The sequence below is a fragment of the Lupinus angustifolius genome, chromosome LG13 (genome assembly GCF_001865875.1).
Source record: "Lupinus angustifolius cultivar Tanjil chromosome LG13, LupAngTanjil_v1.0, whole genome shotgun sequence".
In the NCBI taxonomy this organism is placed as follows: Eukaryota; Viridiplantae; Streptophyta; class Magnoliopsida; order Fabales; family Fabaceae; genus Lupinus; species Lupinus angustifolius.
Window position 1 is genome coordinate 895,642 of NC_032021.1, and position 22,320 is coordinate 917,961.

General features: G+C 32.8%; 2 protein-coding genes across 5 annotated transcripts; one reads left to right on the top strand and one right to left on the bottom strand.

The window, feature by feature from the left end:
* On the top strand, positions 1,990-12,082 carry LOC109325387 (pre-mRNA-processing protein 40C). The gene is made up of 17 exons (XM_019557719.1): positions 1,990-2,091; positions 2,199-2,282; positions 2,525-2,595; positions 3,021-3,137; positions 3,683-4,322; positions 4,428-4,585; positions 5,039-5,076; positions 5,241-5,319; positions 6,289-6,753; positions 7,462-7,545; positions 7,657-7,797; positions 7,908-8,014; positions 9,340-9,463; positions 10,210-10,353; positions 10,737-10,883; positions 11,303-11,425; positions 11,592-12,082. Exons 2-17 carry the CDS (start codon positions 2,222-2,224, stop codon positions 11,883-11,885), a joined length of 2,793 nt encoding a protein of 930 aa, XP_019413264.1. The 5' UTR covers positions 1,990-2,091; positions 2,199-2,221; the 3' UTR covers positions 11,886-12,082.
* Positions 12,807-18,303, bottom strand: LOC109325388 (synaptotagmin-2-like). Of its 4 annotated transcripts, none has more exons than XM_019557721.1 (8): positions 17,311-18,302; positions 16,553-16,794; positions 16,335-16,353; positions 15,691-15,896; positions 15,176-15,285; positions 14,981-15,079; positions 13,389-13,839; positions 12,807-12,991 (listed from the first exon to the last, which is right to left on the bottom strand). In XM_019557721.1, exons 1-8 carry the CDS (start codon positions 18,147-18,149, stop codon positions 12,903-12,905), a joined length of 2,055 nt encoding a protein of 684 aa, XP_019413266.1. In that variant the 5' UTR covers positions 18,150-18,302; the 3' UTR covers positions 12,807-12,902. The 4 variants fall into 4 exon arrangements, with proteins under 4 accessions (XP_019413266.1, XP_019413267.1, XP_019413265.1 ...); XM_019557722.1 differs by lacking the exon at positions 12,807-12,991 and having other exon boundaries at positions 13,251-13,579; positions 13,619-13,839; positions 17,311-18,303; XM_019557720.1 differs by lacking the exon at positions 12,807-12,991 and having other exon boundaries at positions 13,251-13,839; positions 17,311-18,303.

The window sequence follows — 22,320 nt, forward strand, 5'->3', positions numbered from 1 at the left end:
GATAGATACAATATTATTTGTATATCTAATTTCATATCATAATTTCTATAATTTGTGATTTAATTATTAATTTTATCTTTATCTTTTTTTTTAAGTTTGTTTAGATTGAACTCAAATTCTAATATAATATTTTCAATACCTTCACGATATCAATTTTGAGGAGGCTTCTTGATAAAGCAAATGTGACTCTAATAAGAACAATTTGAATAACGCTTATTTTATTATGCTTTAAACAACACATTACATCAAGATACTTCAATAACTTTCCATTTCAAAATACTCATAATTAAGCTTATTTGTTGTTCCATGTTCAGTATTGACCCTTCTATGTGTTGGAAAGAGTTGATAAATTTATAATTCATGCCGATTTTGCTGTTATTGATATAAAGAGGAAGTAGCTTTGTGTGTCATTAAGGAGTTTTACAAAATAGTGACAAACATTATGATAATCTTAACCTGTTATTTATTCATACTAGATAAAATTTATTTGTACTTCAGCGCACAATAGTTAAATAAAGTAGTTAGATAATAATTTTTTAAAACAAAAAACTTTGATATTTCATTTAAAGTTGAACAAATCATACTACGTTACAAGTTTTTTAAGACATTAAATTACATCATATTTTATTTGAATTTTTTTCATTTTTATTACATAAAGCCCATGGGCAACCCCACATTACCCAATAAAAATGTGTGTAGACATGGTAGGCAAATGGGTCGGGCCAAACAGAAAAAACGATATTTTTTATATGCCTACCCATAAAAATTTGTGGGCTTTCTCGTGTTTGCCATCGTATTATGAAATTCAATATCAAACTGAAAACGTCAAAGCATATTTCAACGTTATTATAGAGTAGTAATACACTTCCCAATAATCAATTATATAATTCGTAATAACTTTTTTATTAGAGTGTAATGTTCATGTAATCATGGTGTAAATATTTATACAATTATCATTTACTATTTATTTATAATATTTTTATTTAAAAGTCACTAATAACTAAAAATGAATGATAATGGATAAAATTAAAATAAGAAACCAATTAACATCACTCTTCATGGAAAGATATACACTTTTAGAAATAAGAGGTCATGTTCCTCGGTTGTAGACCATCTTATGATAAATAACATAAGATACAAAATCATTCCCCTCGTCCTACTAGAGGAGAAATGAGGCTGATGGTGGTTTACAATTGGAAGACCAAAGAACTTATGCTCTATTACGGTATGCATTAACATACAAGGACGAAGAACGTGAAGTTGATAAATACATAATGATGATATTATAATGTTCATTCACCATATTCTCTATAAATATATTAAGACACACTTCCGTTTTAGTTTTATTTATATTCTTCCTCACACAATTTGACTTCCTATATATTATGTTAATGTTCATCATCATATTATGTATTTTTAGATATATAAAGTCTCTCACACCATAAGTCTATCTATTAATTTTTTTTTTGTTACCATAAGGATTATGACTTTGACCTATATATCTCTACTCATCATTAGTCATTATAAGTATCATAACGACTTATATGTTCACATCATGTTCTAGTCACATTGCTACTAATAGTCACATTGCTACTATTATAGTTAACAAAATTGTAAGTCCATCACTACTAATATTATTATTGTTTATTCCTTAATATTTTTCTTATGATAGTCTTTTTATTAAGATTACCATGTCAACAATTACTTTGTAAACTAAAGTTTTTTTATTGTCAGCATACATTCATTATTAACTTATATTAATTTTGTTTGAGAGTCAATAACTATTAACAAATTAATTATAAATGATTATTAATAGTATAAAAAATTCTTACATATTGTATGTATATTAAACCCTTTACTTAATACATGTGAGTAAACCTAGTTTTATATAGATTTTATGAATATTTAAGATATAAAATATGTATAAAAACATTTAATCTTAAATATTATTATTGGGTTATAAGAAGGTGAATTAGTTCCGATCGGGCGATAAATACCCTGAGTTCTCTCCACAAAACCCCCGTTGTTGATGTGCTTCACTGTAGCCTACCATTTCAACGCAAAGCAACTCTCTCTTCACAATCTCATGTGGTAACCTCTTTTTATTAATTATCATTTCATTCCTTTTTTCTCATAATTAATTCATCAATTCACCTCATTGTTTACCCTAATATTTGTAATTCTATCTTTTGATGCAGATCGGTGGTTGTAATTCAATACCATGGCTTCTTCAGAAACACCTTCACCTTCACCTTCTACACCTAATACTTCTGCTCCTTCAGGTCCCTATTATTTATTCTATACCCTCTACACGAGTTATATTTCATACATTATTTTAAGAGAAAATGATGTATACACTGTCACTACTGTTCGTTCATTATCAACCGACTATTGAAAAAAAGTAATACAAATGAACAGTATGTACATGATGCACTGACTGTGTATACAGTTTTATACCGTCACTTAGCTTTAATACTCTTATTTTAATATCTAATCAATTTAACTTAACCTAATTATTTTACAGCTCCATTCTCTTATAACAACAACATGCCTCAAAATGTTATCAACACTTCTCACCACTCCTCTACATACTCGGTTAGTACTCTTTGTATTTTCAGTATCAGCTTCAACATTTTAATTCGTGGTTGTGGTGGCACGTTGGGTCTTTAAAGAAATTCAAATCGTTTTGATAATAATAAGTTTGATTTGTTCTATCGAGCAGGTCTGCGGTTCGAGTCCGTATAGCCCTACATATTCCTACAAATAATAATATTTAGTATTTAAGATGTCTCATTACTAACTAATGTATTTTGAGTACTAAATACTCTATACTCCTATTAGTAAAAATATCCATTCTATTATTATTAAATTAATTAGAAGTAGAACAAATTTCTAAATTTCTATTAGGATAGGTCTGTGGTTGTTGTCGCGAACCCAGATTTAAAACATCGAACCAGGCTTATAATTGTTATTGAATATCTCTATATGTGTAATAACAGTGTACTAATTTTGTAATGCAGGTTGTTCAACATCCACTTCCTGCTATGTCTTCGCATCCCGCTCCTTCGTTTTCATTCAACATTCCCCAAACTGGTCATCATGCCTTTTCTACCAATCACCATCCACAATCTACCATGGTAAGCCTCACACATTTTTATTAACTCGCATAGCATGCATGTTGTGTTATCGAATAGAAAGGAGGAGAATATATTTTGGGTGATTCCGTAGGATAGGAGGAAGATTTATCAAAACCTAGTTTTAGCTGCTGGGAATTTTGTAATGATAATCACTTCATGACTGGTTGGTTCAACTATATATAGGACAACTGAAATTTGAGTGCAACTGTTTTATGGCTGCACCCTATATTACTTGGCCGCTCCTCTGGTATGATAATGAGTTGAAGGTGGTTTTCCTCATATTTAGCATTGTTTTACTTTTGACCTACTCAAACGTGCAAACCCCTTGCGCTTTTTAGATTATTGCACTGGACTAAGTGACCAAAGCTGCTCCTAGCATGGAAAGTAGATGCGCTTGAGTTACTTTAATTAATACACACAAAACTTTTGTGGGCATGATGAAAAGGTTCTGTTAGTATCCTATAATTGGCACCATAATATTGTTTTTTTATGTGAAAAATGATCAACAATAGCTATTTCCTCCTAATTCTATTTTCTTATCGCAGAACATGTCAGATTCTGTTGCGCAGGATGTTAGTAAAGTGTCATCTGCATCTAGTATTCCAAATTCTGTGCCCCCTCATTCTTCTAATCCGACAATGCGTCCAACTTATGACCCTAACTATCGCCCACCTACTTCATGGATGCCATCTGCCCCATCTTTCCCTATGCATCATGTAATCCCTGGAACTCCAGGGAACCCTGCTCCTCCTGGATTAACACCAGCTTTGGTAATATCCTCCAATCTATCTGCTCCGTCCACAAGCTCAGATTCTTCCTCAGCTGCGGTTCCAAGACAGAATATGCCAAATGCAGCCATTGCATCAGATCCTACTCTCCAGCAGAAGGGCACACCCTATCCATCCATACCAGTCATGGCCGCTTCCCCTCAGGGACTTTGGTTACCGCCTCCACAGATCAGTGGCGTACTTAGGCCACCTTTTCTTCCATATCCTGCTGCCTTTCCTGGCCCCTTTCCATTTCCAGCACGTGGTGTTACTCTCCCTGCTGTTCCAGTACCTGATTCTCAACCTCCTGGTGTTACTCCAATGACTGCTGCTGGCGTCACTTCTGCATCTCCTGCTTCCAGTCATCAGTTGAGGGGAACAACTGGTTTTCAGACAGAAGTAATTCCAGGGCATGCTGGTATGCACACTACAACATCACTGCTCCACTTTCATGTCTTTGCTCATTGACTTGCTTTGAAAATATAAATCAGTTTCCTTATGTTTGTGGTTCTTGTGGTTGTAGATTACAAGAAAATATTGAATGTGGCACAGAATGAGGATCCTGCTAATGACCATTTAGATGCCTGGACAGCCCACAAGACTGAAGCAGGAATTGTATACTATTATAATGCCTCAACAGGAGAATCAACTTATGATAAACCTGCTGGCTTTAAAGGGGAGGTACTGAGACGTAAAAGTTACAACTTACTCTATTTGCAGATCTTATGCTCATAAAGTTCTGAATCACAATAGTCATATGCTTTTATTTTTTTGGATAAGAAATTAAATATTATTAGAGAAGGGGGAAAAATACAAGAGGATAAGAAATGCTCCCAGACTAAAAAAGAAAACATATTTTGTGATTTATCTATATTTGAATATCGTAAAGTAATATTCTCTACTTTGATTCGCCATTTGTATAGAATATATGAATACTTTGGATTATTGTTATTAGACCTTAACTGATGGGGAAAAAACTGAGATGCTCAATATGGGTATGCTAAAAACCATAACCACAGAAAACGATTTGTATTCCTATTTTTACTATCCAAAACCACTACTTTCTTAAACAAATCAGTTATGATCTCTACTTATTTTTAATTGAATTGAATTTTATTTTGGATGTGTATGCAGCCTCACCAAGTTGCTGTACAGCCGACTCCGGTTTCAATGTAAGTTCACTGCTTGTCTTCTAGTCACGAAAAAAAAAATCTGTTCTTCTTATGTCTGTGTTAGATATTGTTATTTGTTTATTGTTGGGTCTGAAAAGTCTTTGTTATGCAGAAACCACTGACAATCTTACCTCCTTATGTTTTCTCATGTTTTCCTGTGATAGGGTGAACTTGCCTGGTACTGATTGGGTTTTGGTCTCCACTAGTGATGGGAAAAAATATTACTACAACAATCGAACCAAGGTATGATTCACTAATAAATCTTTTATTTTTTTAAATGATCGATCATAAAGAAAGCAAAAGAAAAGAACCAGAAAACAGAAATAATTTGATTTGTTTGGTTGAAGAAGTGTGAAAATCTCTGAAGGTTGCTTTTTGCCACTGCACTTGTTTTGGTGTAGGATTGGAATATGGTGTTGTGTCAGCAGTGCTTCTTGGTGTATGTAGGATTTGCATGTTGGATATTTAACTTTGTTTCATAGAGAAAATCCTTATAGAGCCTCCACTAAATAGCTCAAGATTTTAAGAGAGTTGGTCTCTGCAATGACTAATGGTTATAAGTATGATCCTTGTCACCTCCTTCCTCCATACTAAGTTAAATTTCTCAACAAGGCAAAGTGGACCTCTGCATTGTCCACTCTTCATGCTCAAAGGAACTTTACGTGCAGGGCATGCTAGAGATATAAAAACCACTCACGTGGGTATCTTTGAACAGTAGCTACTGGTATTCAGTATAGGGGTTCACTCAGCCCCTTTCAAGTTAATATTTGGTTTGGACATCAGTTGTCAATAGAATTATATTAACAAATTATTTGTCACGAACTCACAATCCATATGCTTCACAGTTCCTTCCCTTGACTTGTGTGCAATGTCTAAATCAAGTTCTAAAACAGCATGACAGTTATGTAATATAGGTATCTTTTTGAGGATTTTTTTTATGAGCACTGGGCATGCCTTACCTTGGAGTTGGCTTTTGTGGGGTTTGTTTTGAAGGTGTGTAAATTTAAAATGAAGGAGGCTAATTTTATTGTTGATATACTAATGACACATTATGTGGTTTTTTTTGTTAACTCCCCTCAATAGGAAATATATTCATAAAAAATTCTTACATTTTATTAAATATATGTGATCTGTTCATACATTTATTTAAATCGTGATGACATTTCTCTGTTATTTCATTTGTTTATTTCCTTGCCTTTTGTTTTGTCTTAGACAAGTTGCTGGCAAATCCCAAATGAGGTAGCTGAATTGAAAAAGAAACAGGATGGTGATGTTACAAAAGATCATTTAATGTCAGTTCCAAATACTAATGTATTGTCTGATAAAGGGCCTGGAATGGTTACTCTGAATGCTCCTGCTATTAATACTGGTGGTCGTGATGCTGCAGCTCTTAAACCCTCTAGTGTGCAGAGCTCGTCATCGGCACTAGACTTGATCAAGAAGAAGTTGCAGGACTCAGGAACACCTGTTACTTCATCTTCCATTCCTAATTCATCAGTAGGATCTGAATCAAATGGTTCAAAAGCAGCCGAGTCTACAGCTAAAGGCCTTCAGATCGATAATAACAAAGATAAGCAAAAAGATACTAATGGTGATGCTAATGTCTCCGACACATCCTCAGATTCAGAAGATGAAGATAGTGGGCCTTCAAAGGAGGAGTGCATACTTCAGTTTAAGGTATATTTGCTGTTTTTGTTTAGATGATAAAGTTGCTTTTCCACTTATCCTTTGTTATTTTTGTTTATTAGGAGGAACCCTTATCCTCCTGCAATGGTCTCATTTTGTATTTTCAACCGCTGAAAATTATATTCCGAAATATACCTGTGAATTTTCCCTCTGCTTATTTTGTTTGTTTTTCTTCCACCTTTGTATTTAGTTTTGGATGATACTCTTTTTTAGATGCTATTTGATGCCGTTGTAAGTGGTTATACCATTTTTTAACTTTTAATTACCAAAAAAAGTTTACTTTAGATTGTTAAATTGCTGCATATTTGAACTAAAGGGCTCTCTTTACATGCGCCCTTAGAGCATATATTAAGAATTCAAAAATGGAAAATTTTAAAAGAAAAGTACAATATTTTAGTGTCTTGAAAGTAAAAAATGCATTTAGTACTTTCTTTTTTAAGTAGATAAGATGTGCATTAAATGTTATTATTAATCCTCAATGTGTCCTAGGGCACATGCTAACCAGACTCTTAACTTAATTACAGTACCGTTAACCAAAATCTGGGATATGTAGAAGGATTTGAGGGGATGTGATCTCAGAAACCTTGCAATAAACTCCATGAACGTGTTCAAATATTCCTTAGATATTTTGTGTTTATTTTTGCCTATGAATTTATTTTGATTTTATTTTGTGTTTATTTTTGCCTATGAATTTTGCAGGAGATGCTTAAGGAGCGTGGAGTGGCGCCATTCTCAAAGTGGGACAAAGAACTACCAAAGATAGTATTTGATCCACGTTTTAAGGTCCATTGACAACTCTGTTTTTTAGAAGTGAAAGCTCTTTGAAGTTGTTGTATCTAGCTTTATTATGGTTTGGACTTTGGTTTTTTGGCTTATCTTTTGTTTCTGATACAGGCTATACCAAGTTATTCTGCTAGGAGGTCCTTGTTTGAGCATTACGTTAAAACCCGTGCAGAAGAAGAACGCAAAGAAAAACGTGCTGCACAAAAGGCTGCAATTGAGGGATTTAAGAAGTTACTGGATGAAGCCTTGGAGGTTACTGCCTCAACTTACAACTCATTTATGCTTGTTATTGTGCTTCTGTCAAATCTACCTACCTTCAATTTGTGGAACTATTGAATGCTTAAAGATCATTTGATTTTCAGGATATTAATCACAACACTGATTATCAAACTTTCCGTGAGAAATGGGGAGATGATCCACGGTTTAAGGCATTGGACCGCAAGGAACGCGAACACTTATTGAGTGAAAGGTGCCACTTTGTATTTTAGTTGGCTATTCTATTTAGCTTTCACTGTTAGTATTGGTTGCATGTGAGTGCTCATATAGCAGCTTCCATTCCATCGTATTACTCATTTATTCTTCAGTTTCTCACCTGCCATTTGATGTTTTTTCTGGAGGTTTTATGGCTGGGAATCTTCAGTTCCATATGTGGCATTTGAAACATGAAAATTTGACATTTCATCTTCTTCTTTCACTCCTTGAGTTTTCTGGATTGTTTATCATGTACGTTGGACATACAAAATATAGAAGACCAGTATTTATTTGGTTAAAATTCTCTTAATAGACATGTTTCTGATTTGAATCATGATTGTAATGTATCCTTCAGTGGCAAACAAATTTTGGAGCTATTGTATTCAACCTAAGGAGAGAGGGATTCATGTATAATGCAGCCACCGTTTTGATACAGCATCATGTGACACATTTGAGTTTTGTTTGTCACAAGAATGCTTTCTATAGTTTTCAGGGTTAATAGTGTTAAGGGGAGAGAACCATTAAAGGTCATCCATGTTTCAGCTTAAATTGGTACAGTGGGTGGGAAATAATTTGGTCGAAAATTTGATATGCAATATTTGCTTGGTCGTTGATACAGCAAAAATTACATTTGTTTGAGAATGAGATGCATTTTTATTTCATTTCCCACTCTCTATAGCATCTGCAAATCATCTAGGAGTGAAATCACAATTTTGCCTTTGTTACACTTACACCCTCTCTTCATATTCCTTCTCTTCCAAGCATACCTTAATTGCAAGAGAAGGGCATTATGTTAATGTAGCCCATTTCTTTTTCACAAAACTGCATAAATGTAAAGTAATAGAGACATGTTTGTTGAATGTGGGTGTTTACAATTTTATATTTTAACAGCATCAGCGCAAGCCGACCCCACCTTGTGGGATAAAGGATTGGTTGTAGTTTTACAGCATCAGCACATTTGTTGCATGCAACAACTTGTCCAATAATGGATGCCTCCTTTTTAGCCAATCCTATTGATTTTATTAATTCAAATTTAGCATCAGACTCAACTAAGTTATTTACCTTTGTGTGTATAGATATTGCTATGGTTTGGATCCTCATTCGCATAATATTGAACTTTTTCCTAGACAGAAATGATTTCTAATGATAATCCTTGAATGCAACATGAGTCAGCAGGTAGTAGGCTAATGACAGACTCCCGGATTCACTGTGGGTGTGTCCTTATGTCCTCTGAACTCTTTGGATTTGCATGGTAAATGTTTTTTCTATGTCAATGTGATTTTTTTAGAATGCTTGTTGATGGAGTTCCTGTTTGTGTTTCAGAGTGCTTCCTTTGAAGAAAGCTGCTGAAGAAAAGGCTCAAGCAATGCGCGAAGCTGCTACTTCAAGTTTTAAGTCATTGATTAAAGAGAAAGGAGATATAACTTTTAACTCCCGTTGGTCCAGGGTATGTGCACATTATGATTTATGTTCTTCAGATAAAGGTTTTTGAAAAATATGCCGTCAGTTCTGTCACATAAATAATATGTGTGGGTCTATTTTCTATGATCAGAATCATTAGTCGAAGTCACAGGCTTAATGACTCTTGGTTGAGTTCTGTTGAGAGCACTATTGTGTTGGTGTCTGGAGTTTTTTATAGCTATTGTTATTGCCTCCAAAACTGGTTTTGATTGATGCCTCTTTAAACAAACAAAAAAGAAATGGAAGAAAAAACATGAATCATGGTTAACTTCTGGGCTCAAGAATAAAAGGAAACTTATTTAGACACCATCAAACAAGGTTTTTACGCTATTCATTGGGATCCATTTAAAAAAAATGATAATTTGAAACAATTGAAATTCCATGGAGATTGAATGCACTGATGCAATTACTAATTCATGATCAGGCGTGTCATGTTAAAAACTTCATTTTCCATTCAACAAGAAAATTATATATTAAGATAGCCTTCCCTTTAATAGTCAGTATACGTAAAGTATTTTAAAGCTGATATTCCTTTATTTTTGGCATAATTGTAGGAGAAATTGAAGCTATAACATGACATTTAAGGCAATTTTTTTATACATGTATGATGTAGAATGAACTTGTGCAGCTTTATTTTTTGTCTCCCTCCGGGTTATTGTTTAACTTAGATGCGGTAGATTTTGGGTATTGGTGTTTTAAGACCGTTTAATTTATAGTCGTTGGTTGATGCAGGTTAAAGAAAGTTTAAGGGATGACCCAAGATATAAATCTGTGAGGCATGAGGATAGGGAGATTTTGTTCAATGAGTATATATCTGAATTAAAAGCTGCTGAACATGCAGCAGAACGAGAAACCAGAGCCAAAAGAGAGGAGCAGGTATATTGGTTGGTTAATATGTGACATTTGGAACACCTCTTTTATTTTAGATTAACAAAAGTTGCTGAACCGAAGTGAGAAAAGTAGCATCCACTTATTCTAATCAGTCACTAGGAACACCTGTTTTGTTCCTAGTGTAATAATGATGTTAAACTACTTAGCATATTCACTTTTTACCTGAGTGGAAGCTTAGGTTTAGAGTGACTATGATGGGCTTCCGAGTGACTGTTTATGATGATTTTTCTTATTTATAGTGGTTGGTATTATTTCAGTGGATCATTAATTTATTTGAATGCCAATGTTCTTCTGGCAGCTCATGCTTAAAAATTTATGGTAACATATTGATCATCAAGCAGAATCGAACACTTGAAATTGACTTGCAGGAGAAGCTGAGAGAGAGAGAACGGGAGCTGCGCAAAAGGAAGGAAAGAGAAGAACACGAGATGGAAAGAGTGCGGCTAAAAATTCGAAGAAAGGAGGCAGTGGCTTCTTTTCAAGCTTTACTTGTGGAGACGATCAAAGACCCTCTGGTATAACTTTCATTATCTATGTGGTAGTGTTGCTTTTATTATTTTCTTGTTTTGGTAGATTAACTAAAGTTGGAGTATTTATTTTCAAAATCTGAACGTGATAGAATATATTTTTAGTATTCTAATTTATAAAATTTCATTTGTGTTCCTTGAGTGTTGATATTTTAACTGTCCCATTTTGAAATGAAATAAGTTGCTTCCAGCCAGATATTAAGAGGGTTAAATTTACAAATAAGTAAAAAATTAGATGGGTGCAAATGAGTTTCTTAGACACTTTAAGGTTGAAATGTACTAAGACTTCTGGCTGGTAATTTGCTTCATTTTAATAGGAACTAGCTGTTAATAATATGATAAATTTCATGTGCTGTTTTCTTTCTTCAAAGAAAAACTAATGTCATTTATGCTACTCATGTTCTTAGGCATCATGGACGGAATCAAAGTCTAAATTAGAAAAGGATCCTCAAGGACGTGCTAATAATCCTGAACTTGGTCCAGCTGACATGGAAAAGCTCTTTCGTGATCATATAAAGATGCTTCAGGAAGTAAGTAACAACAATATCTGACACCAGTGGTTTTCAATGTCTCTATCTTTATGTGTGTGTATTACCGAGTGCCATTTGCATATGAAGACAGTAACAACCAACGCATACGGTATTGGCATTTTTGTCTAACATATGTTCTACTTTAACCTTTTTGTGATTTTGGCAGCGCCGTGTGAACGAGTTTAGAGTACTCTTAGCTGAAGTCTTGACCATTGAAGCTGCATCCAGGGAGACCGAGGATGGGAAAACAGTCCTTAATTCATGGTCTACTGCTAAACGTGTTTTAAAATCTGATCCAAGGTATAACAAGGTTCCCAGAGAAGAAAGGGAAACCTTGTGGCACCGGTATGCAGAGGATGTGTTGCGGCGGCAAAAGTCGTCTCATGATCCAAGGGAAGAGAAACATACAGATTCTAAAGGCAGAGATGCTAAAGCTAGAAACCCTCACGAATCTGGATAACTCAAGGAGATTGGCTGAGAGAAGATAATTTTTTTCCTCCAGAGATTGAGATTATTAACTTTTTAGCCTGATATTAGAACAGAATTATGTCACATTGAAAGCCAAGTTCTAAGTGCTATGTTTACTGTATCATTCTGGTCACACATCATTTCACTTGTGTTTAGACAGTGCTCATCCTTTTCAATTTCCCTTTCCAATATGGTTTGGTAGATCATTTCATTCACAAACTTTAGTATGTGATTGTGCATAAATACTTGTCTTTTGTGATTTTTCTATTAACTTGTTGGTTGGAGGTATAGTTTATTTTAGGGAAAGAAACTTACAAATATTTATTATTTCTATAACAAAAATAGAAAAGCCCATCCTCATATTATACTAAAACGATAAATAAGAACCCCAAGCAGAAATATGTTGAAAACAATGCATATCATTTTCTACTCCTTAATATATAAATATTGACTATAAATTTAATTTAATTTTTAATATTATATATTTATATATAACAATGTTTCCATGTCTCTATATTTAGGATATGAATATTTACCGTGTCGAATTTCGGTGGTTAACATGTGTCACATGACATATATGATAGAAAAGTTAGTATTAATTAAAAATCATGATCTATAAATGATAATTTGATTGGTCTAATGCAATTAATCACTTCATATTCATGCAAGAAATTTTCTGACATTGTATATAAAATAAATTCGGGGCGAGAAATTAAGAAATCTGTCATTCAATTTATTTTGCTCGGTCCAAACCACAAGCATATAAGGATATTTAAGCTTTATTTTAAATGAGCACATACTTACACAGTAATTACATCTTCTATCATTTATTTGGATTAGTTTTCTTGAAAAATCAATAATGATTAAATATGAAACTTATTCGATGTGTATATTTTTTTTGTTCTCTTTTTTCAATTTTGTGGCTCACATGAAAAATGCAAAAAATCAGGTGCAGCAGGTAGATGCTATCCTCCATGAGCAGAATATAAAGAAAGAAAGAAAGTCCATCTCAAGGATTGAAGTAACTTGAAGCACCAATGTTGAGTGCAATTAGTAGTGATATGCCAGTAACCACAGCAAACCAAATCAATGCAGACCCTGCGGTTACAACTTTTATCTTTTAATGACTAACATCATATTATATAAGGAAAAATAAGATGTTATAAAAAAATAAAATGGTTTCCGGCTACACAAGCATCTCGTCTAGTAAGGTCTGGGGAGGGTAAATGTATATAACCTTGTTTCGTATACGAAGAAATTGATTTCAGGATTTGAACTTATGAACTTATACTCATAGGTCACAATTAGGATCGCACGTTTTACGTTTACATCTACTCCTTCCGATCTTACGTGAAATCTCAATCTTGTCAACTATGGTATAAGAGAAACAATCTTACTATTGCGCTGAGGCTCATCCTCAGAATAAGAGATCGTAACAGTAAAAAAAAGGAAAAGGAAATAAGAAAAGGAGCCATTATAAAAGAAAACAGTGTACCTACAAAAGCTTCAGAGTTATCAAGAGTGGAAGGAATTGACTCAACATTGGCAACAGGAGATTTTGATACTTTTGAGCCTGTATTTGAACTATTATCCAAATTGTTGGTAGACCCAGTTTCAGATTCTACTATTCCTTGGAATTCTTCACTAACAACCAATGCTGCCAATACATCCATAAATGACTTATTATCAGTTTGGTGCATAGTATCTCCTTCATTCTTCTTATCAGTGACATGTGCTTCTTCTGAATCCGACAACTTATCATCCGAAGCATCTATATTAATGGCATCCTCAGCAGTTTCGTCATCCTCGTCATCCTCCACGTATGCTTTATACGTTAGCCGTAGTAATACCACCCCACGAGAAGCCTTTCTTAAAATTCCCAAACCTCCTTGTAGAACCACAATCCTGTCTGCTGGTACAGTGTCTTCAAGAGATCCCAAATCAACCTGAAAATTTTATCAAATAAAAAACAGAGAGACATATATATATAGGAGGGTTGAATAAGAAATTATTTTTTTCATTCAACTTCATACTATCCAACACATGAATTCTATATGGCAAATGAAGTTTCAATACAATCTTAAACAACAAAGAAAATTGCTATTGTTTGAAATTAATTTAGATTACATTGTACTAAACATGTCCAACTTTGTTGCTCCAACTGTTTGGAAAGACAACTTATGTCTTAAGAAATTACTCTGTTGACATTATAAATAATTTCACAACATCAAGAAAAATCTTATTCTCACTGAAAGTTGTAAAGGCATGGCACCCTGGCATATTTGTGCAGTATTTTGGTGCATCTTTACTATATCCCTCAAGGCATGGTGGCAGTGAAAATTATGGCTATACTGCCTACTAAAGAGTAGTCGGACGACATCTTTTAGTCCTTCAATTCCACCTTTTTCCCTATGTCCGGGGATTGAGCTTTTAATTTATTGTTACACATTTCAGTTGTTTGTGCTAAGGTATAGCAAAATTAGAAGAAACAATCCAAAATACTCGCCTATTCCTGATATACTCGAAAAAACTTAATGAACCTACTATTGAAGAAGTCAAAAGAAGTGGCATCAAATATGGTGCATCCAGTAAGACTGAAGAACCTAAGCATTCCACCCGAAAAAATAATCGCTGACCCCATCTAAAAAGTAATCTCACCCATCCTCAATGACCACTTTCTATGAGGTTTATTTAGCTTAACACATATCAATTCACAAACATCAACCAATTCCATCTTACCTGAACAAAATATTCAGATCGCCGCCAACACAAGAAAAACACCTGATCAAGAGCTAGTATCTAACAAAATTTATTATAATAAGAAGAAAGAATAAACGAAAGGTAACTCAAATCAACTACAAGGGAAGGAGGGAGTATATGCAACATGCTAAGCACTTCTTAGTTTAAACAAATTTTCATGAAACAGTATGAACAGTAGAGAAGAACAGAAGCTAAGTATCAAGATCTCAGAGAAAATCCAATCGCTAACAGAATCTGTGTAGACCGTGAAAGAAGTATAAAACTTAAGTGGAGCAATGTGAAACAGCAGGTCACAAAACAATACATGGTATGGCACATAATACGTACCTCTCCTGTACCTATAGTAAAATCTGCAAATCCAAGTGAGTCCTTAACCTGGACAAGTAACTTCTCCTTATTAGGGTTTGCAACAAGCATATGAAAATCCTGCAGATTTAGAACACATAAATAAAGTTAAAGATGGAAAATATAGAAATCGCGTGACCATAAAAAAATATCAAACAGGAGATCCAAAAACAATACTTGATTCCAAATCGGCATTCCAGGAGGCCCAATGACAGTAGTCTGGCTGTTCTTTTTGCTGCTTATAATTTGATCTCCAAGACTAAGAATAACATAAGGATCTGTCTTGGCTAGTACAACAATAAACAAAAAATGATTATTGTAGATGGTAGAGCAAGTATATATCACACTACATTTCAAAACTATTTTTGTTGTTGAAACAATAACCCATCAGAAAAGAAACAACATGTAGAATAATATGAAACACACATCTGAAATCCACTTATATAGTTATACAGTCACATTCTGATGTGTGTGCATATAATAATATACAATTTACTAAATACTAAAAAATCAGAACAGTTCAATACATAAGCTGACTTTATCCCCTTATATAAAATAGATTAAGAGAACAATTGCTGGATAGACTGAAGATAAAAATCGATTCACGGGAAAGGAAAGGGCCAATCAAGGCTGAATATTCCAAAAAAATGCAATAAACACTTAAAAGCAAATACAACAAAATAGAGTTTTACCACGGAAAAGATAAGGAAGCTTTCGAGCATCCACAAGGGTAACAGATAGTTCGCCAACAAAATTTCTTTTCCCATCTTGCATCTCTCCAGATTTAACATCGTTAGCAACAGGACCAACTGTTTTTCCCATTTGGAAATCCAAATCAATTTTCTCTGGGTATACAAATTGTCTGGGTAAATCTTCAGTAAGAAGTTTAGTCAAAAACCTACACGAGAGAAGACAATATATTGCGTTAAAATTAGTAAGAAACAACATCAACCAAGCCTTGTCCCACTTGGTGTGGTTGGCTGCATGGATCGAACCACACAATAATGTTCTATTTCATAAATTATGTCAATTAGTAACAAGAAAAAAAACAGAATGCATTCACAGACAAGCTTGAGATAATAAATCCATAAAGATGGTGGAAGTTTGCAAAGGATTAAACAGACATGTAGAATAATACTTGCTCTACCATCTACAATGTTGTTAATAAAAAATAATGTCTATGTCATTAATTCTGTAAGACATTAAATATCTTACAGAATTAATGACATAGACATTATTTTTTTGAATGCAAAAACACAATTAAAAGAAAGAAAGTATGCTTCACATGCATCAAATGCAAGGAACTTATAAAATAAAAGAGATAAAAGTAACTTACATTGAGAGTACTGGAATTGCTGATCATGCCCAACAATGCACAAAAAAGAAAAGATACTGTCAGGAACAAGATGTCAGATAAAAAACAAAAATAGTTAGTCATTTAGCTTCCTTGTAATTATCTTCCTTTCACTCTAACATAATCCTTGAAACTGGGATTGCTCCAACCATAAATAAAAGGGTAATATAACTTGTTATTTCCATGAAAGTATGACGTACTCATTAAATTGAATTTGCGAAATGGAGACAATTGAAACTTGATGTTGGGAAGAGAAACAAAAGCCCATGAAGCAGATCCCACCCATGGTTCTGTTGGTATCAGTCGCATTTTTACCCAAAGTTCACAATCAATGTCAAAATCGTGAACAACAACAGGCACCTCAATTGGCATAACGCCAAATTTAAGAGAAAGAATTAATAGCATGCGAGCACCACCAGTATACCTGAGGCCTATCTGGTACCTAGACAAAACAAAGGAAAATTAAACATGTAATAGGCAATATCAAGTTGTTGAAATACAAAATGGTACAAAGAAAAGATAACATAACATACATAATAACAAAAAACTAAAAATGTATTTATATCCTTGGATCCTAGGAAGATAATTTTGTAAGTATAATTAAGGGGGAAATGCTCCAAACTCATTCATACTACATAAGATATATTTTTTTGATCGGCTCATACTACATAAGATATGACCCCAAAAATGATAAAAACCGCATTTCAAATACGAGATCAACATCAGTATTTATTAGCCAGCAAAACATTTAGCTCAGAGGCCTTGCCAAACACCTAGATCAAACATTAGATAACAACTGATATTCTACACATAATAAGCATATAAAACATATATAAGATAATGAATGTCCATTTGATGAGTACTGATCTATATAAATCAAACTCTACAACTAGGAAAGTGATGAATATAACAGTTACTTATATGCAGTATAATAAATCAAATGAGAAGCAAAACTTACTGCAAATCGTTCACACTGCGAGAAGTCTTGCGTTCAACATTCCTAACAGACAACGGTTCATCCCCCAATGAGTATTGCGTAACCTCGACCCTCTGCACATAATCAGGTTTCTGCAAGTCATCAATAGCAGGCTGAAGCTGCCCAATAATCCAGTTCTCAATTCCACCTCTATAAACCTTCCATAACTTCCCAAGCACCATGTTCACCCATTCAACTGATTCCTTTCTCTGCAAATCCTTTTCCAAAAACCAAAAGGAGCTTGTTGGCACCTGCGGCAACACATCGCGCAAGCTATCTTCACCACTGACTTTGTTCCTTTTCCTTGAAGTCCACAATTTATCAAACACAATGCCGACAAAGAAAAAGAACACAAACAAACCAATCACGTCTCGGTTAATAGGAGGCGATGGAATTGGGTGAATCACCCCTAATTGTGTTCTTAACTTATCTACAATAGGATCTTCTTGAAAACTAGTAAACTTTGAAGTTGAACCTGATTGAACCTGTTGTGACTCTTGTGACTGAGACACACCATGATCATTATCCTCTTCAATTTCATTAGAAAACTGTTCAAAAACGAAACTTTGGACACCCCTTCTAGTTGAATTTTCGAATTCCGCATTCCAATTTCGATTGGAACTATAACCTGTGGTAACAGCACAGAAGCAAAGGCTCAATCTTCTTCGGAAATTTCGATACCCAGAATGAACAATGGAGCGTTTTGTTCTTCTTCTTCGGGAAGGGGATGCAACAAAGTTGTTAACTTCATTGGTGCGCTGACAAAGAGAAGGGAAAATATGTGAGAAATGGAAATTCAGAGAAGGTGATTGAAGAATCATGTGGAAGTAGTAGAGAAAGAAGTATGAAAAAGGAAGAGTGAAATAGTAGTAGCATGGTTAAAATATGAAAAATGAAATAAATGGGAATTGAAATCATGTAATAGAAGCATAGCTATAACCATAAATGTAACGTTGAATGAAGCATTGGGTGCTGGGGAATTGAAGTGGAAAATGAAGTGATAAAAGAGAGAAAAAGTGAGTAAGAGGAATGGAGCAGTGCCGTGGTAATATCATACTGAGAATCTTAGACCAGATTTTATGGCATTACACTATTGGTTTATGGTTAGATCCCACAAAAATTAAAAGATTTGATTATTCGTTATATATAAATATCTTTTATAGTACAAAAGAGAAGCAAGAGTATACGATAGAAAACAAAAATTTCATTCTATTTAGGTAAGTATTATTTTATAATTTATTAAAACTTTTCGTAAAATAAGAATAATATATATATATTTTTCACTGTAGTAATATTATTCTTACTTCTATTTGGGTCACATAACATCTACTTTTCCTTCACAACATCTATCTTTTCTCCTCACTTTCTTTTGATTGAGAACAACAAAAAATTATTCTTATTTAAGACTAAAAATCAGAAAGTGAGAACAATACATTAGAAAACAATATAAAATATTCTTATATGGTTGAGAATAACCTTAAAAATAACCTATGCTCTAAGTTTTTAGTTAATTGATTATCGGGAAAAGCTGTTTTTGTGCCTGGTGCACTTCGATGCACACATAGCAACTTTGGTCGGTATAATGATCTACAACACCAAAATCTGATATTAGAATAGGTATCGAAGTTCAAAAAGTTATTACAGAAATATTTATAAACACATTAGTAAATTCTCATATTAGTGGTGGAATTAAAACTAAAATTATTGAAATATGAGTCAAAACCTTGATAATGAGAGCCAACTCCAAATAATTACTAACAAAATAATTCAAAATTCATATAAAATTACAAAAGCTTAATACTTTATACATGGTTATCTTAATACTGAGTCCTCCTCCTCAACATAGATGATAACTCAAGCAATTTCTTTCCGCCAACAATTATTTTTTATTCTTAATTACCTTTTAAAATGTATAATGATAATCTTAAATTGATAACAATGAATAATTCTAACTCATATATTTTGTTTTAACTCACTTTTATTTTAATTTATATAATTATATTATTGTATTAATCATTTTTAACTCTCATCCTATGCTTTTCAATTAAATTTACATTTTTGTAGTATCTGATTATCAATATTGGTTAATATGTAGTGCTATATTAGTACTCTTATGAGTCGTATTATATTGATTAATAACTCACTAAATCATTAGGTAGACCAAAACATCAAAAGTTTAATTTTCTGTGTAACACTTATTGGGAAGGATACTAATGACTATGCCAATAAAATAACAATATATTTATATAGATATTAATTTCATTAACTAATAAATTTTTAAGGGATAATTAGGAAAAAATAGTTTAAAGTGGTTACTTATAAAAGGCAAAAAGGTTTTTATGCATTTTCACTTATATTTTAATATTTAGTATTTTCCTTTTCTATCTTCATTCTCAATAATATTTTAAAATTTATTACTTATATTTATGCTAAATAAAAATTAAAGTGAGAATTTGTCAAAATAAAAGTGTAGGAGACACTCATATATTTTAAATAATTTATGAGTGTAAATATATAAACATTATCAATGTAAATATTTATATACATGCAACACATTATTTAAGAGTGTAATAAAAAACTCTTATATATCATCTATATATTTTCTCTCATAATTTATAAGCTAGTGGAGGATATTATCTAAACGTTTTTTGTTGTTGGTCGGAGGTACAAGGAGGAGTTGTACTACAGTTTTTTTCCTTTATTTCATCTTATGATGGTCTTTTTCATGTTTTTCTTTTTCCACATTTGACTTTTCGTTGTCTTCTCATGATTCTGATTTATGAGTATGTGAAACGTGATCAATTTTTTTTGTTTCCGAGATATATCTTCGCACTGGAGACAATCTCGTTCAAGTTAGGAATATTCACAGGTACGTTGGATTAACTCTCCCAGGGAACATTTTTTTCATCAATAAGACTTAAACTCAAGACCTTGCTTAAGGAAATTAAACATATATCACTTGAATCAACGCTTATCTTATTTGCCTTATACAACAAGTATTCAATCATAAGACAGGCCTCCAAATTAAGTAGTATTTTTCAACAAAGACTTCATGCTGATATTCAAAACATTGACTATTTATTTTGGGTAATTTTCCATTTGATGATCTAGTGGTATAAGATTCTATTGAATCTCTATATAGATCAAAATATCAAATATTTGATTCCTAAGATCGACACTTATTAGGATGAATCACAAATTCCAACAAACATTATTTCTACATGGTTAAATGATAACTTTGGTTATGAAAACATAAATAATTGGTGCCTTTATTTATAATTGATGTGAGAAACCATTCATCTTGGTTTATGCCTAGGTGGTTAATAATTCTTTTATGTAGTAAAACTTTATTTAAACAAAATTAATATTTAATTTATAATAGTTATTGCACCACGTCAATACTTTGTATTAAAATGAAAATTATAATGACACCTACATTTTACTATTTTAGAATGAGAGTGGAAGTGAGAAGGTGTCAAATATTATTTGTCTATGTGCTCCCTTTGATTCAATATATGCTCACATAAAAGTGATGCATATTTTATTTAACTAATTTAGTGCCTATACAACAACAATAACTAAACATTTCAATTCTTACATGTTTTTTTTCGTTTATAAGAACACTTCAGCTTATGTTGACACTTGACAATTTAAGTTCTGAAATTTTCAATATCTTTTATAATTTCCAGTCACGTGATTCTAATAGTTTTTAGTTTGAATGATGCAATTTATGGTTTGTAGTTTATATACTAATGTATGTGTGATGCAAGTTTTAGTTGAATTTATATATAGATTATGATGATTTTGATTGTACATGTTTAAAGATTTGAGAAAAAAATATACATTTGTCATTTTCCAACCAGGACTCGTCATTATCTTAACCCGTCTTATTTTGGACTCGTCCCTCACACGTCTCATCATAATTAGAGACGAGTTCAAATTCAAAAATTGTCCTTAGGGGCGATTGAGGGACATGCTTAACCAATCTCACGATCATCCCTATAAATAATAAATGATATATTGACTATATCTATTACAGTTTAGCCTATAATGATTTGATTGGGCTTGAAATAATGTTATTGTTTAAAAAAATCAACCTTCTTCACTAAATGCAATGGTAAACAACAACATAAATATTTTTAGAGCATAACTTCATAATTTTGGAGTAAAGTACTTTCATCCAAAAGTATTCAAAATTCGATTAAGAATTCAATAAACAGAATTTCATAGGTATTAAATTAAAATTTTCTAGTGGTCTTCCTAAATATTCAGTATACTTGTTGGGATGGACAACCACGAACCCCAAAAATATTAATTTTTTACTATGGGATACCTTTAGTAATACAAAAAAAAACCCAAAAAATAATGATTTTATTTTTGTGAGCGACATTTATTCAAAGCGAGAGCCATACATTCCAAAAGAAATTGATCACCATAAGTTGAGGGAGCTTGACTACTAATACCGAATAGGACAATTAGGTAGAAATATATAAAAAAGATTAAAAGATTATGATAGTTTTATCGTTTTTAACTTATACTGATATACATTTTTACCCTTAATCATGGTGAGAAGGATATCTCAATCCTATTTGATACCCATAACCATAGAGGGGAGGGAGAAGGAGAAGAAAACAAAGGAAATAGAGTAAGTGAGAGTGTTGTTTGCACAAAATAAACAATGAATGTTCTTTCTATGTTATTTACATTATTTTTATTTAAAAGTTGATAATAAATAAAAATGAACAATGAATGATATGATGACAGTTGTATATATATTTTTCTCTATAAACAAAAAAAAATGTATGCATATTGACCAACTGATATACCTGACCAACTGATATACCTGCTCCTCCATTTTAATTGAGATATATACAAATTGAACAAAATCTCCCTATCATCATACCTCACAGATTTATATGAATGCTTTAATTTCTTGAGTAGAAGCAGAGAACCCAACATACATAACCCCCTTCAACTGTTGTTCAAATCAAC

What these genes read in the sequence shown, in the direction of transcription:
- LOC109325387 (XM_019557719.1), top strand. Translation starts at nt 2,222, where the DNA reads ATGGCTTCTTCAGAAACACCTTCACCTTCACCTTCTACACCTAATACT. An exon ending in AGTAATTCCAGGGCATGCTG is followed by an intron (nt 4,323 to 4,427) that starts GTATGCACACTA and finishes TTGTGGTTGTAG; the next exon opens with ATTACAAGAAAATATTGAAT. An exon ending in TACTGGATGAAGCCTTGGAG is followed by an intron (nt 7,798 to 7,907) that starts GTTACTGCCTCA and finishes TTTGATTTTCAG; the next exon opens with GATATTAATCACAACACTGA.
- LOC109325388 (XM_019557720.1), bottom strand. Translation starts at nt 18,149, where the DNA reads ATGATTCTTCAATCACCTTCTCTGAATTTCCATTTCTCACATATTTTC. An exon ending in CGCAGTGTGAACGATTTGCA is followed by an intron (nt 16,795 to 17,310) that starts GTAAGTTTTGCT and finishes TGTTTTGTCTAG; the next exon opens with GTACCAGATAGGCCTCAGGT. An exon ending in TTACTATAGGTACAGGAGAG is followed by an intron (nt 13,840 to 14,980) that starts GTACGTATTATG and finishes TAAAATTTTCAG; the next exon opens with GTTGATTTGGGATCTCTTGA.